Source organism: Camellia sinensis, chromosome 12 (genome assembly GCF_055761805.1).
Source record: "Camellia sinensis isolate YWXY chromosome 12, ASM5576180v1, whole genome shotgun sequence".
NCBI classification, from domain to species: Eukaryota; Viridiplantae; Streptophyta; class Magnoliopsida; order Ericales; family Theaceae; genus Camellia; species Camellia sinensis.
This window is the reverse complement of record NC_138972.1, coordinates 154,431,886-154,447,819: the sequence shown is the minus strand read 5'-3', so window position 1 is coordinate 154,447,819 and position 15,934 is coordinate 154,431,886. Positions and strand designations below refer to the sequence as shown.

Below are 15,934 nucleotides of genomic sequence, written 5' to 3'. Positions count from 1 at the left end.
AATCCTAAATATTCTATCAAACCTCTTACATGGTGTGGGACTCACATACATGTAGATTTGTGTGAGTCTTATCCCACATGAAAATTTTGATGAAATATTTAGTAAAATATTTGGGGTACATAAAATTTCTCTATCCACAATTCACCCCTTTTTTTGTTTGGTTTGAGCACACAATCACTTATGATCAATATTAGTTTTAAAGGTAAATTACAGTGATTATTTTTTAAATTGTTAAAAAAATATAGTAAAATTTACAATTTTAAAATCATTATATTGACATCTTTTGTTTAGAAATGTTGAATGATCAAAATTGATGTAAATAATGTGAAAACACAAAGAGAAATAAGAATAATATACATTATAATAATTATGTTTAAACTATGAGATATGTTGTATTTTTTTTCAAATTTTAATAAAAGTTAATGTAATTTATCTTTATTGTAATCATAATTTACATATGATATGCCACTAAAAAGATAAGATGTATTTATAGGATGCCTTTTTAATAGTAAAATGTATAATCATTTTAAACATATTAAACAGTGTTTTGAAAAACAACCATTGACAATATCCATTAAACTAATCAAGAACTTTCTAATGATGGAATTATTTCAAGAAGTCAAACCATGAGGAGTTGGGGAAAAAAATAGAAAATAAAACAAAAATGGAAGTTAAATTATTATTTGAGAAAATTTAGATTTAGTTATAGTCATTTGAAAAATTAACAGTGTTGAAGAGAGACCCAAATTGGTCAACAAAATCAACACATGCAAGTTTGAAACAAAGTAGAGCGAGAGGTGAATTTTCTCCACAAATAAAGCGGTGGGGCGTGTCGAGACTCGGAATAAAATCTAAGTAGAATATTTTATTAATTTATAATGTTTATGAATTTAAATATTTTTGTAAAATTTTTTTAGGAATTGAATAAATTTAAATTAAATATTTTAAAAAAGTAACAAATTCAATTGATAGTTCAAGAATAAAGAATGTAAAAGAAAGGTGAAACATTTTATTACAAAAAAAAGTAACAATCTTTGTGGTGTGTAATTTTGAGTATTTTTCTACATAAAAATGACTTGTTTCCTATGCATTATAATTAGTTTTGGTCAATTACTTGTAGTTTTTCTTAGGGATGGCAATTTGAAACTGGCCCGACGGAGATCCCCGATCCCGACCCCGATTTAAGCAGTTTTTTTCGGAAAAATACCCCCGACGGGGAGGTGACGGTATTTGAAAATCAATCCCCGATCTGTCACGGGCCGGGGACGGTGATCAGTGTTTGATCCCCGGCCTGGCCCGATCCCCGGCCCCGCCCCCGTCCCCGGCCCCATCCCCGAATTTCCCCGAAGTGAAATTACTTTTATACCCTTTATATGTATATATATAATAAACCCCTTAATTATATGCATATATATATATAATATATCTGTGATACTAATCCTTTCTGACTCTACTCTATCTCTTAACTCTATCGTTCTCTCTGGCCCCGAGTCCCCGACCCCCTCTCTCTCTCCACTTCGTCTCTCTCTATTCTATCTTCCCTCTCTCTCTTTCAGTAGATTGAAGGGACAGTCAGCGTCGGAGGCGATAACGAAGGGACAGTCAGCGTCGGAGGCGATAACGAAGGGACAGTCGGCGTCGGAGGCAGTCGACGTCGGAGGGAAGCAGTCCGATCGTGTACAAGGGGAAACGTCGGCGTCGGAGGTAGATCTCAGATCTGTTTGTGACACAGATCTCTCTCTTTCTCTTGTTCACTCTCTCTCTCTCTCTCTCTCTCTCTGTGACACAGATCTCAGATCTGTTTGTGTCCATTTTTTAATTTGTTTGTGTATCTGTCCATTTTTTTTATTTTTTGTTTATAATCTGTTGATATTTTTGTTGATATGTTGATGTTGGTGTTGATGATTCGGTTGGCGTTGTCGATGATGATGATTCTCTTGTTGTTGTTGTTGATGATGGGGGTGTTGAAACAGATTTGGGGGCGGGAAATTTTTGGGGTGAGGGAAAACCCGATCCCTGGTAGGGGCGGGGATGGAGAGGGTGGTAGGTTCCCCGTCGGGGATCGGGGCCGGGGAGATTTTCACAATCGGAGATCGGGGACGGAGAGGGTGATCCCCGGCCCCGCCCCGCCCCGTTGTCATTCCTAGTTTTTCTTATATAAAATTAGAGTAATTTTAATAACAATAATACAAAAATAATTATATTCATATTTTATTCATTATCTTATGAGTTATAATTACATTAATAATATGTGAATAGTAAGATTCATTAAATTAATACAATTATATTTTATAAAATAAATAAAATGTAATATACATATCATTTTTTAAATAAACGACGGTATTACATGCACCAATTAATATACACACTAGTGTACCAACTAGTTTTATACTATTATTACTGACCTCACCTATCATACAAATTATAAATACTCAAAACATTTAAAATTATATCACATCATCTATTAATATACTAATTAGTACATTAATTCATACATATAATATTATATTTAAATAATACAGTCAATGACACATTACTCATTGATGAGGATTATGGGAGAGTTGGGGTTGTGGGATGAGAGAGAATCAAGTTTGTCGACTGCAGCTAAATGGACTTGCGTCCAATCCCACGCTTTACAAGGCTGTCAATGCTCCTTTCTATCTTGGCCGCCTCTTTTGTCCCTCCAATTACCATTCTTCACTCTATCTCAATTATTAACGAATATTAATTATTAATAAATATTATTTAAATTTTTATTCACAAATTTATACATTTTAATAACCTTAACTATAAAAATATATCAGTATCATGTTACTCATTATTCATTTGTAATTAGATAAATTACACTCATCTCCCGTGAAATTTAATAAAAATGCAATTAACTTCATAAACTTAACATAATTATACTAATTTATGTTATAGTAGATTTGAGGCATCAAATCTATATAGCCAGTAGAGATATATATAAACAAAGATAAATATACAATTTAATAAAAATTTACACAATAATATTATCTTTTTCATTCATATGACTTACAAATTAAAAATAAATAAATCTAAATTTTATATGAATTAAAATATCAAAAAAGGATAGTGAAATTATATCAAAAATATAAAACTAACTGCATTTTTTCAAATCTCAAGAAAAATAAATGTAATTTGTTCATTTTTTGTTTTTTTATTTTACATAGTGATTGAGAATATAATGGAATAAGTAAAAAAAAACGGCTACATCAAACGAACACAACATTTATGAAAAACATGGAAGAACTTTGGGTCTCCTTGACCAAGACAACATGGGCGTGGAAAGGCTCAAAAGGGACTCCCATTCACAACAATACATGTAGAAGTGTTACACATCGAAGAAATGAGAATGATTTTGGAAGAACTAACGAAAAAAATAAATAAAAAATAATACAACATAAGTTTTGTAGAAGGAAATCATTCATATGAACTCCAAATGGAAATCACATTCACTGGGTTCGTAGAAAAGTTTTCTATTGTGAATTCTCGTGATTCAGTTCATCAATGCATCCCTGCCAAAATTATGCAGATGAGCCTACAACAAACTATTAGGAACATACACTTGAGTACACCTGAGATGTAATGGATACCACTCTAATAGCTAAAGGGTAGTAGATATAACCTCTCAAACCATAACTTGTTGAAACCATATACCACCAAGAATAAAGATGATAAAGCAAAACACAATTAAAAGACCCCCACAAAACAGCCATGCACATGGATTAATGATAACCTGTACTGCAAATCCATTAAGGCATTCAATCATATAGCCAAAGAAAGGCTCTTCTGGGCTCCAATGTTATGTGGCCTTATTTCCCAGGAAGCAGCCTCGTATGCTTCTCCAGGGAGGATAAAAGGCAAAGAGATCTCTCGAATCATCAAGTCACCGCAAAATGGGCATTCGCTAGCTATAGCATCATCCAATTGTGAGCGTATCTGTACAAGCAAAATAACATTTTTTAGTGCGTCTAATTCACTATGTAAGAAGCTACAATTTATGAATCAGTCAGCAGCAGGGTAAGAAATTTATTTTAGAGTAAATTGCCACAAGAAAATCAAATGAAATAATGCCATATCATTTACAAAAGCATTTGAAGCAAAAATCCATCATTTTTATTGAAATAAGAAGAAGAAGAACACCATTATCATCATTTAATTCACCACCAACTGCAACCTGTGAAGCAGAGACACGTCTCCGGAGGTCACGTACCAGTAAACGACACAAGTTGGCCAGGAACACACTAGGGACACACTCTATTTTTAACCCCTTTTTTTTTTCAACTGAAATAGCATACTCAAGGTTGATAAATTTGATGTAAATATTTGACACAAAATAAATATATAATATTATATAAATTACATGTTTTGCATGCATCCTCAATGTGTCGTCTCCTATATTTTATGAAAATTTGTATCTGTATCCATACTTCTTAGACTGCAACCATAAACACATAGGTACCACAACTAAAGTCTTTTTATTTTACTTCCAAAGTTTTTGAATGCCAACAAACAGCAACAATTAAAAAAGAAAAAGAAAGCAACTAGAGAAAAACAAAGGGCTTGAGAAGGAAGCAACAAAAATGAGTACACGACTTTATGGCAATGTTCCAGACTTTTTACACTGCAATTAAATTGACTAATCTCAAAAGCAGTGAAAAACTAAATAGCGTAGAATAATGCATGTTGAACATGAGAAGATTCGACAGCAAAGACGCATTCAACACCAATTTTGAGTTGCTTAAACACATATGAAAAACATCATAACGACCTTATCCATCGGGGTCATGCTAGTTATGGATTCCTCCTCGGTTAAGGTACCATTAGACTCCTTGGATTCACCTCCCAATAAAGTAAGTTGCTTTTGAAGATCCAGTACATATTCTGCCTGCAACATTCATTTGAAGGAAAAAGTACACAAAAAGGGACTTTGTTTACGAAATTACACTTCTAACAAAACATAACTCTAAATAAATTCACTCAAAATTAACCAAGAGCCACTATAAAAATCTATTATATATTGGAGGACATACACATGGTTAGAACGTTAAAATTTGGTCAGCTTAACTCAGAAATGGAAACAAGCCTACGCAGAATGATTTTGGGATGATGATATACTAAAAAATTCTAAATAAGTTCATACATGGGAGTTATATCATTGGGTTTCTGAATATGTAACCTAGGCCTGCGCAAATAACCGAACCAACCGATCAATCCGTTCAAACGGACCGAACCGATGGAACATTGGATGATTTCAACTGCTACTACGGTCAACTACAAGTTGCAAACCTTATATTTTTCAAATTGACAACCAGCCAACGGATTGAAAATCAGAAAATTCATAAAAACCGAACCGACCGTATATCTTATAAATTAAATATAAATTTTACAAGGTGTCAAACTATATTTAGTTTACAAGATTACACCTTATCAAATTTGTTGGTCTTTAAGACACATGTTAGCTAATCACAAAATCACTTTATCACTTTAACATTATTTTTTCTTTCATTCTCTGTCTCACAGATCTGCCAAACGTCTCATCACCTACCCTAACCCCTCATTTCTCTCTCTTCAACTCACCTCACAAATTAATACTCACCAACCCTCGTCAATTTGCATACCTCTCTCCCTCTCATCCCTATGTTCTTCTCTCTCTAAACTTGCTCTTTCTCACCCCCCACAGCGATCTCTCACTTGGATCTCTCTCAATTCTATAAGCAATGGTTCGCATGGCATACTGTTGAACTGACAGTGGTGAGGAATCGTGGTGGGCGACCGACAATGGTGATGAATCATAGTGGTCGACTGATGGTGGTGATGAATCATGTTATCAATTCTAATCTCCCTCATACCATCTATCTTTCTTTGGTCTCAAATCTAGCTACCCTACGATCTTCTCCCTTGAAACCCCATCACCGACCTCCCCTCAAACAAATACCATCATTGGAATCTTTGTCTACATCTTAACTCCTCTATTTTTTGTGTTGTATGAATATGCTGTCGAAACCGACCTTAACCGACTGCTGATTTCGGTTGAGGAAAGATATGGTTTCGAATCAAAATGGGTCGAAATCGGTTGAGATAAACATGAACCCGATACATTCGGTTCGGTTGATCGGTTTAGGGTGAACCCGACCCAACCCAACCCATGACCACATTTTTCTTTTGATCTAGTTAAGGACATAATCATATCAGTTTAATCGGCATATGCAGAACTAAGATTTAAAATTGTATCGCTGGTGCCAATTTCATACTTATGTTCTGGGCTGTAGGTGGGACGTTGTGAGCCCTTCTGATAAGCTTCTGTTTGGCATTTGTAAGACAACCAAAACTAGCTTATAGGCCATATGACGACTAAATCGGGCATTACCAGAAAAAGCTAGGATCACCTCAATGGATACATGACCTTTGCACTGGTATAATGAGTATTAGTGATACAAAATGCAAGATTTACGGATGTGATACGAATTTATTGACATTATTTTAAAAGGTAGAATGCATTTCAGACTTTTGGTTCAAGGATTCGCCTACAACTAGGGCAAGGAGGCCACCATCAAAGAGCCGCCCACCCCCCGGGGGAGGATGGGTTGAACAATGGGTTATCATATGCAATTCTATTTCCCATCTGATGGCAAAGTGTTAAATTAGTCACATTTTTTTAATCAGTTTTAATAAAACTATTTGTTGTCAAGATGATGAAAACATATTAAAACTTTCTAATTTTATTTTTAACCACCACTGCAAACCAAATTTGTTGTAGGCCGCCAATGTTGCTTTAGTATACCCCATCTTTGAGGATATTAACTAAGTTCTAAGTGGTACATCCATGCTGGCAACAGCAAGAGCAAGTACCACGTGTAGTTAAGCATAAGATTTAATGGATCTTAATACCTCCTATTGTCATGCATTGCCACTTTAAACGTGAAATTACTTAAGGCAATGATATATGGATTAATACCCAATCAGCTTTACAAATATACATAAACGTATATGACATCATTCTAGAACTTACTTGATCTCGGTGGATACACCTTGTGACATGGGCAATCAGGCATTGAGCATGGAAGGCATGTCCGCATGGAAAGACATAGAAAGGGGCCATTGCACCTACTGGCGTATAACCCCTAGCCATCCGATGGTCCCAACCTGTAGTTAGAATCTTCCTCTGACAAACCTGAAACTCACAAGTGATAAACAGATGCAACAAGTCAGCTAATGATGAAAGTCTAACTAGATATGATGACAAAGGAATTGAAACAATATTCAGGGGATGGAAGGGGGGGCGGAGAGAGGGAGGGATTCCTAAAATACCAATTGTGTGTTAGAAGTTCCTCCGGCATAGTACTATAAAATTACTCAAGCCAAAAATCAACCTACTTGAAAGAGAAAATAGAAAAGAAAAAATATCTCTAAAATGAACACAAATAAAATAGACAATTTTTCTACTGGGAAATTCCTAACAAACTAGTACTTACTGAAATAAAAAATAAAAAATCCCAAGGAACTACTTGGAGCATTTCAAAGGCTAGCCAAATTGAAGTAAAAGATTACATTTCCAATCTATTGCAAATAATAGTTTATCAAAAGAAAAAAGAAAGAAAGAAAGATCTATAGCAAATAACATCAGGAATATCGTTACCCCACAATCCTCATCACAATCAATGACAGCATATCGTTGAGCAAGTGCACTGATATCATTTCTAATGTTATCAGCACCGTGTGTTGCATCGTTCATCTCCTGTTTCAGTTGTTCAATTTGCTTGTTGTAATCCTCTAATGATGAGCAAATTGCCTCCTGCAAACATATCAAAGAATTTAATTGAATGACAGATGAAGACAGCTTAGCATATGCCCACCGGAAGCATTGGAAAAACAGTTTGCAGCAGATACATGTGGTTTGGCACATAGCTATTCAAATAAAAAGAGAGATTTTTTTCACAATGCACATACAGCATAGCATGTCAAGAAATGCCAAGTGGGAAAAACCAGGGAATCCAGAGTTGACCCTAGTTCACATGGGCAACCTAGAGTTGACCCTTACCCAAGGGTAATCCATTAAAAAAGAGAGAGAGAGAGAGAGAGAGAGAGAGAGAGAGAAGGGAAAATTCAAGTAAGTTGGAATTAGGAAATATAATCTCAAATCAGGAAATATAATCTCAAATCAGTAAAGAATTTTTAAATTGTAATACTGGTGCAAAGAAGGAAAAATAATTAACAAGGGGTGGAAACTACTCCTCGAATTGACCAAGCTACTCTCATCTTCCTTTTTCCTCCTCTCCTGCTCTTCCCTCTCCAACAATTAACACTGACCATCCCTTGCTGGCCACCACTGCGCGACCCTGCCCTACCACCCTCCGGCCCTCCCGCCAACCCCAGCCCCTCCCTACCCGTCATGTAATTGCCGCCACTAGAGCCTCCCCGCGACCCCCAGTCGCCACCACTATATGCTATACGAATCAAAATAGAAAATTTGTGATTGTTCTTTTCTCAAATTATTCCTACGTTCTCTCGTGATGATTCCAATTGCAGTCCCCCACAAGTGACCTAGAGAAAATGGTAGCCTAATATTGTAGAACACAAACTTGCCTTTTTAATTTATTGAATATAGAAAGGGAATATGAAAGCAACTATTGATACAGTTACGAAATTGATATTTTTTCATATAATGTATTTCAAAAAATATACAGTTATACAGCTGTTTTTAGAAATTGCAACCTCTGAAGTTTATATGAGAAACGAGCACTTAGAACTATTATAAAGAAAGGAAGCCTATGGAATAACTAGAACATCTAGTACTACATTGATTGCAGCACAACAATTTGATACTGTGATAGCAACAAATAAATAAATAAGAACAAAATCTAGCACTCAGTATATCCTTCTATTAAAACAAACGTTAGCCTAGTTATAAGTGAAAAACTAAGGTAAAAAAGTGTTACCTTGAAGTCATCAATCAGGGCAAAGTCTGGAAAGAAGGGCAAAATATCCTCAATTTTTAGCAGCCCGTCAGTTTCCTTGAGAAATGCTATTGCTTTTCGAATGTTTTCCCTTTTAGTTCCCTTTTCTTGTTCAACGACATGTTTGGCAACCATAAGCCAGAGCTTCTTCCTTAAGTCTTCATCATCTTCAACCTTGTCAGCTTCAGCCTTAGCAAGTTCTGGGTCAACCTAGCACACCAAAAGAACTCCATGAAACAACAGCATACAAGATTTCTAAAAAGATTACAGTATTTGAGCACAAATAACCATTAACCTTTTCAAGAACAAGAAAGTGAATAAGAAACTGTACCAAAATATTTTAAGCGAAAAAACAATTAACCACAAGATACATCTTCAGTACATTGACAGCAAACTGAATTCCAAGCCTTTAGACACAAAGTAAGTTTGTCCATTTCTCATATTAAAAGAATGTCTCAAGTCTCAACCACCCAAATCTTGCAACACTCATAGACAAAAGAAATAAAGAAATATAAGTTTAATAGACCCATAGCAAAGATACAAGGGACTGACAACTCATCTCAATTTAAAGCTTTTCAGCCAACCAATTTCAATCTAGTTTAAAGACCCCATAAAGTATATTGGAAACAAGGGGGAAAGAGGGAAGGGCACAGATTTGATGGTTATAGAACCCCAATGATCATCCAGCCATTCTGATTGTAACTGATTGTAAAATTGATCCCATTTTGAACATAATCAGTTGCCCCACTGGCACATGAAAATATTTGGAAAACCCCATTAGAAATTAAACTGATCATTCCAAAAAGGTGAACCATAATAATAATATTGGAAGGTTAACTGCCAAAGCATGTAAAAGATGGTAGACAGTTGGTGATTAACAATTTAACAGCTTTTTTTCTTTCATCTTTTTTTTTTTTTTTTTTTTTTTGTGGTAAAGTACAATATAACAGTTATGTAAAGTAGAATAATCGTAACAAAATAAAACTGGCAACATTTGGTGAATTTAAATTTTATCCACCATAGAGAGCTAATTTAGTCGCATCCATACAACCAATTAAGTGAACTTTGTATCACTACGGACCCATCAAAAAGCACCTGCAAGATGTGGTTTTTCCCATGCCCTGTACACCAATAAAAACATAAAAGTTCCAAAATGAATCTTTTTTATGAGCCATTATTAAAATTGTATGATTCAAACAATCACATGACCATGTGGTTTTTAGTCAAATAAGGAACAATTGTTATTGCCATAAAGCGTACAGCTTACGTTAGCCAAAACCAATGTAATGTATGAAGAATGCCATTACTGCTGGGGGGGGGGGGGGGGGGGAAGAAGGGAAATCAAAGAACCAATGAACACAACCAACCCAATTGGATAATAATACTACCTGTAGAGCAAGAGCAACTGCTTCTTCATGCATGGACATCATACTGTATATATGAACACAAGCCCGCATCCGCTTTTCCTTAAGGCAAAGGCGCAGGGCATATTTGGGATCATAGAAGAATTCGGGGCCGCTAACCCGTCCTTTGCCAAACTTGCATTGCAGGAAACGAAGAAGGGCACTGTCATCCTCCTAATTGTGACATGGAAGGAAAACTAATATCAGACTGAGATGCATTTTAAGCATTCATTACTTGTTTTTGTGGAGGGAAAAATCATGTAATAATCTCACTGGTTATATGTAAATAGATAGATCTTCTGAAGAAAAAATGCCTTAAAGAAATTTGTAAGATCAAAGTTCAATGTCACAATGCAATTGTAACTAGAGATTATACGTTCTCCTCAAATCCCATACAGCCTACAAATATTCCCAAAAAAATACACAACCAGTTGAACTCAATTTTATTTGAACATGGGCATCTTGAACAAGTGAAATTCCATGACAACACCCATTTTCCTTAAATGAGAATCATTCTGCTAATGAATCTGCAAATCTGCATTTATTAAATTTGGTATTGGGCCACCTCAATTTTCAAACTCACTGACAAGTATAAAATTCCATTTGATGTGTGTCTCCGTTCGTAACATGAATATTCCAAACATGTACCAAAAGGCCCAAAACACAACAATGACAATATCAGAGATTACAAATGCAACAAAACAAATAGAAAGCATTACTACATTATTAAGTCAAAACATTTACAGTAATTTCCTTGATCTGGAATATATATAATATATATATTCAAACTATTCTCCCTCTTAAATACCAGAAACATGCTCCAAACTGGCAATCCTAGAGTATTTAAACAAAAATCTACTTGGACACAATGGTAATCCTAAAATAAAAGATAACTATATAAAATAAAAAATAATATGTTTCAATAATAGCAATAAGAGGAGATTAAATGAGTTATAAAGAGAGACAACTTTATCATCATTGTATATACAATAGCAGCAAGGAGCTACCCATATTGCCTATCAAGCATTCAGGTGACATGCTCCATTTGAGGCTCAACAAGGAGTAAAATCAAAGAAATGAACTTTAAAATTAGCATCAGAACCACACACACTTGAGATTGTTTAGATCAGGCATGAATTTAGCCAATTTTTTAATTTGTTTTCTGTTTCAAAGGTCGAATTTGACTGCAAGATGTGCTGAAGTGGGCTGAAGTCATCACCATATGGTATTACCCCAAATTAAGCAGTTGGGTCTTTGTATATGGTTTTTAGTTGATGCAAATGGTGCCAAATTCTTTAGCTTCTGTATGTGGATTCATTACCCAATTCAAGATAGCTATGCAATGATTTTAGTTCAGTAGAGAATATGTTAATAGTAAATTTAGTAGTTATGCTATTCGAGGATTGTGTGATGCAATTCTAGCCCCAAATCTGTATATTCCTATTGGAATCTACATGACATCTTGCATTTTTTTTCTACTACTTTCCTTTTACTTTCTACACTTCAGTAGCCTTTTAAAGCCCACAGCCAGAGATGATCGCCCTTTTGCTTTGCCTTTAAAACAACAATGGACATCCCTAGTCCATCTTTCCTTTAGTCCTACTGCAATCCACATAAAAGTTGCCAAAATCAACAAAGAGTACAGCTCATGGTACTGTTCAAAGCACCAAGAACAGCCCTCAATTCTTGTTCATCCTTCTTTAACAAGACCCAAACTTTTATTCCTTCTATATAATATTATAATCCTTAAAAAGCTCAAAATTTTACAAGCATCTAACCATAAAATCAGCACATTATACCACTTCTGCCACTGCCCAATATCACCTTGGGAATTAGAGCTAGTGAGACTGTCCCATCCGCACTCATCATAAATCACCATGGAAGTGAGAGAACCAAAAAAAAGAACCTCAATAGAGCATATTAAGTTCAGATTATATTTTCATTAGCTTACCCATTTATATATATAGCTTCATGACACTGTAAAGATCTACAGAAGCAGTCCAGGTAGCTAAGGCAAATCAAATATATCCAAAAGTCACTCCAGTTATAAAAATCAAACTATGTTACATGGACTTTCAGTTTTGGTGAAGTACCCACCATGTCAACATGACAGGACATAGGTACGGGATACAAATCCGATCCTTCTATTTCGAAACAGATACTACTCTTTTTTTTTTTCTTTTTTTTTTGGAGGAAAAAAAATAAAATTTGGAGTAAAATCATTGCATCTATATTAAATTTTTTGTAAAACCATTGTATTTTGTATTTTGCATTGCTAATACATAAAGTTATAGTAAAATCATTGTATCTAATATGATATATCAAGAATAAATTTTACTTTGCATATATAAATTTATTTATTTTTCCAATTAAAGGACATATCCCCTGTACCTGTATCTAATTTTTAGATCCTTTTTCACAGATGGTTTTAGGATGCTAGAGTCGTGCCGGCTGTTGTTGCAAGACCATAAACATTTCCATCAACACAGCAGTAATTTTTCACTTTAATTTCCGACCACAATTTTTCAAACTTCTCACCATAAATGTCTATAAATCTCATTCCATATGTATACTTACAGCAGGCAAGATATATAAACATGTATTCAACCAATCAATTATCAACATCACTATGGATTCAATGTAGTTATAAAGTAGTATTGAAACCAAACATATTGTAAAGGTTGTGAACCACTATATGAAACTATAAGATAAAGAAAATTGTTTGCAGAAACTTTTTTGAGTGAGAAAAACAACCTGCTTCGCATATAGAGAGAGCAACAAGTTGTGAACTCCAGGATCCTCATTTTGCAAACGGTGAACGCAAAACTCCAGATATTTTATTACTTCATGGGTTTCATTCCTGTTTTATGGTATATGGTAGCAAGAAAACTGATCACCATGACTTCTAACAGAATGAAAGACATGTAAAATGTATAATCCAATCAACAAAAAGGAAATAGATCCGATACAGATCCTACTAACTTATTAGCAAAAGGTATCCACCAATCATAAGTCCTGCCTGATGATGTAAAAGACGTAGCTGTCCTTGGGACATAAATATTAGTGTTTCATTGTGACTTTTGCAAATATTTCATTCTCTTCTATTCGTTCATACTATATATATATATATATATGCATATAAAAAAGAGAAAGAACAGGTAATTTAATAGAGTAGATGGTTCCAACATGTTTAAATCATAGCACAGATTACATCCAAACATTAATGTAATATTCACCAAATGAACTCACTGGAAATTAAAATTGTTTATGCTAGGTTTGGCGCCCTTCATGTTTGGGGGAACAAACAAGTATCTTGCACTGACTGAAAACCACTTTCTGGACCACAAAAGCAAATTATGTTCTGCATATATCCTTGAAAAGTACCACAATTGTAGAAAACAAGAAATAAAATCCTTAAAAAATCTAGTTTTTACCAAATGACCAACAATAGAAACTATCATCACAGCAGCAGATCAACTGTGCTGAATCCATGGGATAAGAAACCAAATGCATGGCAAAATGGTTTAAAACTTTAACTGCCAGTAATTGTAGCACAATATATTGTATGTGCAACTGCATTTAGACTAACCATTGAAATAAACTAAGTATGATATTATTCAACAATCAAATGATCATATCCACCTTTAACTAAATTCCCTAAGTAGCTGGAGTATTGTAATGATTAAAGAAACACTTATAATTTCAACAAATAGCTGGAGTATTGTAATGATATTATGCTTTTAGTCTGATTTATTAAAAAACAACAATCTTTTGCTATAATTTCAAACTGGGTAGAACTTTACTTTGCATGAGGTTCGCTTGAATAACGCATCATTGCAGGAATTAACTTCCTTGGGTTCAGGTTTTTTGTTGTCATCCATGACTCCACAGTTTCATATGCATCAAGCATGATGAGGTCTGGAGCAAACTTGTACTGCATGGTAAACACAATCTGTTAACTTTCAACAATATAATGGTTTAACAGATTGTAGATGACCAGCTGTTTGCCTGTTGCAATATCATGTACACAAATAGCAGCTTTGGCAGTAAATGAAATAATAACAATTAATAAAAGATGGCAAGTGAAGCTGTGGTCAGTCATTATTATACAAAATAAATAAATAAACAAAATTGCCCAACCCTGACTCAAATAATCGAGATTAGCCCCCTTACCTGAAGATCTATGGGTACAGCAGGTTTTTGAAGCACTTCCAATGCTTTCTTCGCTTCTCCTTGCTAAGCTCAGTACAAAAAAAGGGGGTAACAAAATGGAAGCTCAAATTAATAAAAAGAAGCAAATGGAGATTTTTGTGAAATTAGTAAGCGAACTGTGTAAAAGCCATATGAATCATTTCCCATTTACTTTTTTCATTTTCACCAAAAATTTAATATTAAAACAAGGTTATCTCCATATCATATGAATTTATGATAGCAAGAATTGAGTTTCACCTAGAGCATGCCATTTTTGAATCACATGGAAAGTGGGGTTAACTAGGGGTAAAGTATGAAATTGGAACACACTTAAATTGAATTAGATATGGTTTCTCAAAAGTTATGATTTTATAAGAGCTTTTACAAAATTCATTGCCTTATTTTGTGTGTGTGGCTTTTGAAGGCTCTTGAAAACCAAACTTATTAATATGTTAGGCTTGTACGTAAAACTAGGGGTAAAATGGTAATTTGAACCCATGGCGTAAAATAGTAAATTTAGACTTGAGGGTTTTTGCATAATTATGTACATGGTAAAGTAGTTGAATGCATATAATTGGGCAGTTGGTGGGTATGTGAAATTTCACCGTGTTAAGGAACTTTAATTTTGAGTATGCACCTTAATAAAATTATAATGTTGATTTGAGAAATTCAATTTTGATTATGGACCTTACTAAAATGTTAATTCTTGTGTATGGACCTCACCAAAATATATGAACACACATTATGTCATACTCCCAAATAAAAAGAAAATGGAATATCGAAGCACCTGGATATAATGATGAACCACAATCTCATATTGCTCCTTGAGACTCGCAAAATATACCAACTCATCAACTCTCCCATAACTGCAATAAATTGGAAAACAAAACAACTTTAAAAAAGATTAAAGTAAAACCATTTTAGCATACTTTGAAAGAAGAATATTGAGAAATAGTTACACATCTAAGTAATAAGCACTAGTGTTGTGCAATCACAATAATGCATCATAGACAGTAAGTCTTAGGAAACAATAACATAATGCTAAATTCCACATGTATGTCATACATGTAATCAGCTCAATAGGCAATAGACATCACAAGTAAAAAGGTTGGAAGCAATTACTCATTTAATTAAAAATAACTCCATCTATGTTAACTAAAAAAATAAGATCAAAAAGGGATAAATGAAAAGCATCATTCCAACTAGTACAGAAATTTATAACTCTTGAAAGTAGGAAAACAAAATTGGGAAGTGAAGCATGCCAAAGTCCAATTGCAAAAAATATTTTTCATCCATAAATTTCAAATGTCAAAAGAAAGTTTTCTTCTTCGTAATGGATAGTGGAACCATACTAATGAAACA

At 34.3% G+C, this 15,934-nt stretch overlaps 1 protein-coding gene across 7 annotated transcripts in view; it reads right to left on the bottom strand.

Annotated features, from left to right (window-relative positions):
• Positions 1 to 3,426: 3,426 nt before the first annotated feature.
• Positions 3,427 to 15,934, bottom strand: part of LOC114281718 (vacuolar sorting protein 18) — a 33,628-nt gene continuing 21,120 nt past the window's right edge. For 5 of the 7 annotated variants that reach the window (XM_082900201.1, XM_082900200.1, XM_082900202.1 and 2 more), the window contains 10 exons: positions 15,360 to 15,438; positions 14,555 to 14,617; positions 14,185 to 14,315; positions 13,136 to 13,241; positions 10,367 to 10,555; positions 8,961 to 9,188; positions 7,661 to 7,816; positions 7,034 to 7,195; positions 4,793 to 4,909; positions 3,427 to 3,960 (listed from right to left, as the gene is read on the bottom strand). In XM_082900201.1, coding sequence (XP_082756327.1) covers positions 3,787 to 3,960; positions 4,793 to 4,909; positions 7,034 to 7,195; positions 7,661 to 7,816; positions 8,961 to 9,188; positions 10,367 to 10,555; positions 13,136 to 13,241; positions 14,185 to 14,315; positions 14,555 to 14,617; positions 15,360 to 15,438 — 1,405 coding nt within the window. In that variant the 3' untranslated portion in view covers positions 3,427 to 3,786. The remainder of the gene's footprint in view (positions 3,961 to 4,792; positions 4,910 to 7,033; positions 7,196 to 7,660; positions 7,817 to 8,960; positions 9,189 to 10,366; positions 10,556 to 13,135; positions 13,242 to 14,184; positions 14,316 to 14,554; positions 14,618 to 15,359; positions 15,439 to 15,934) is intronic. The other 2 variants (XM_082900204.1, XM_082900203.1) reach the window with 1 other exon arrangement.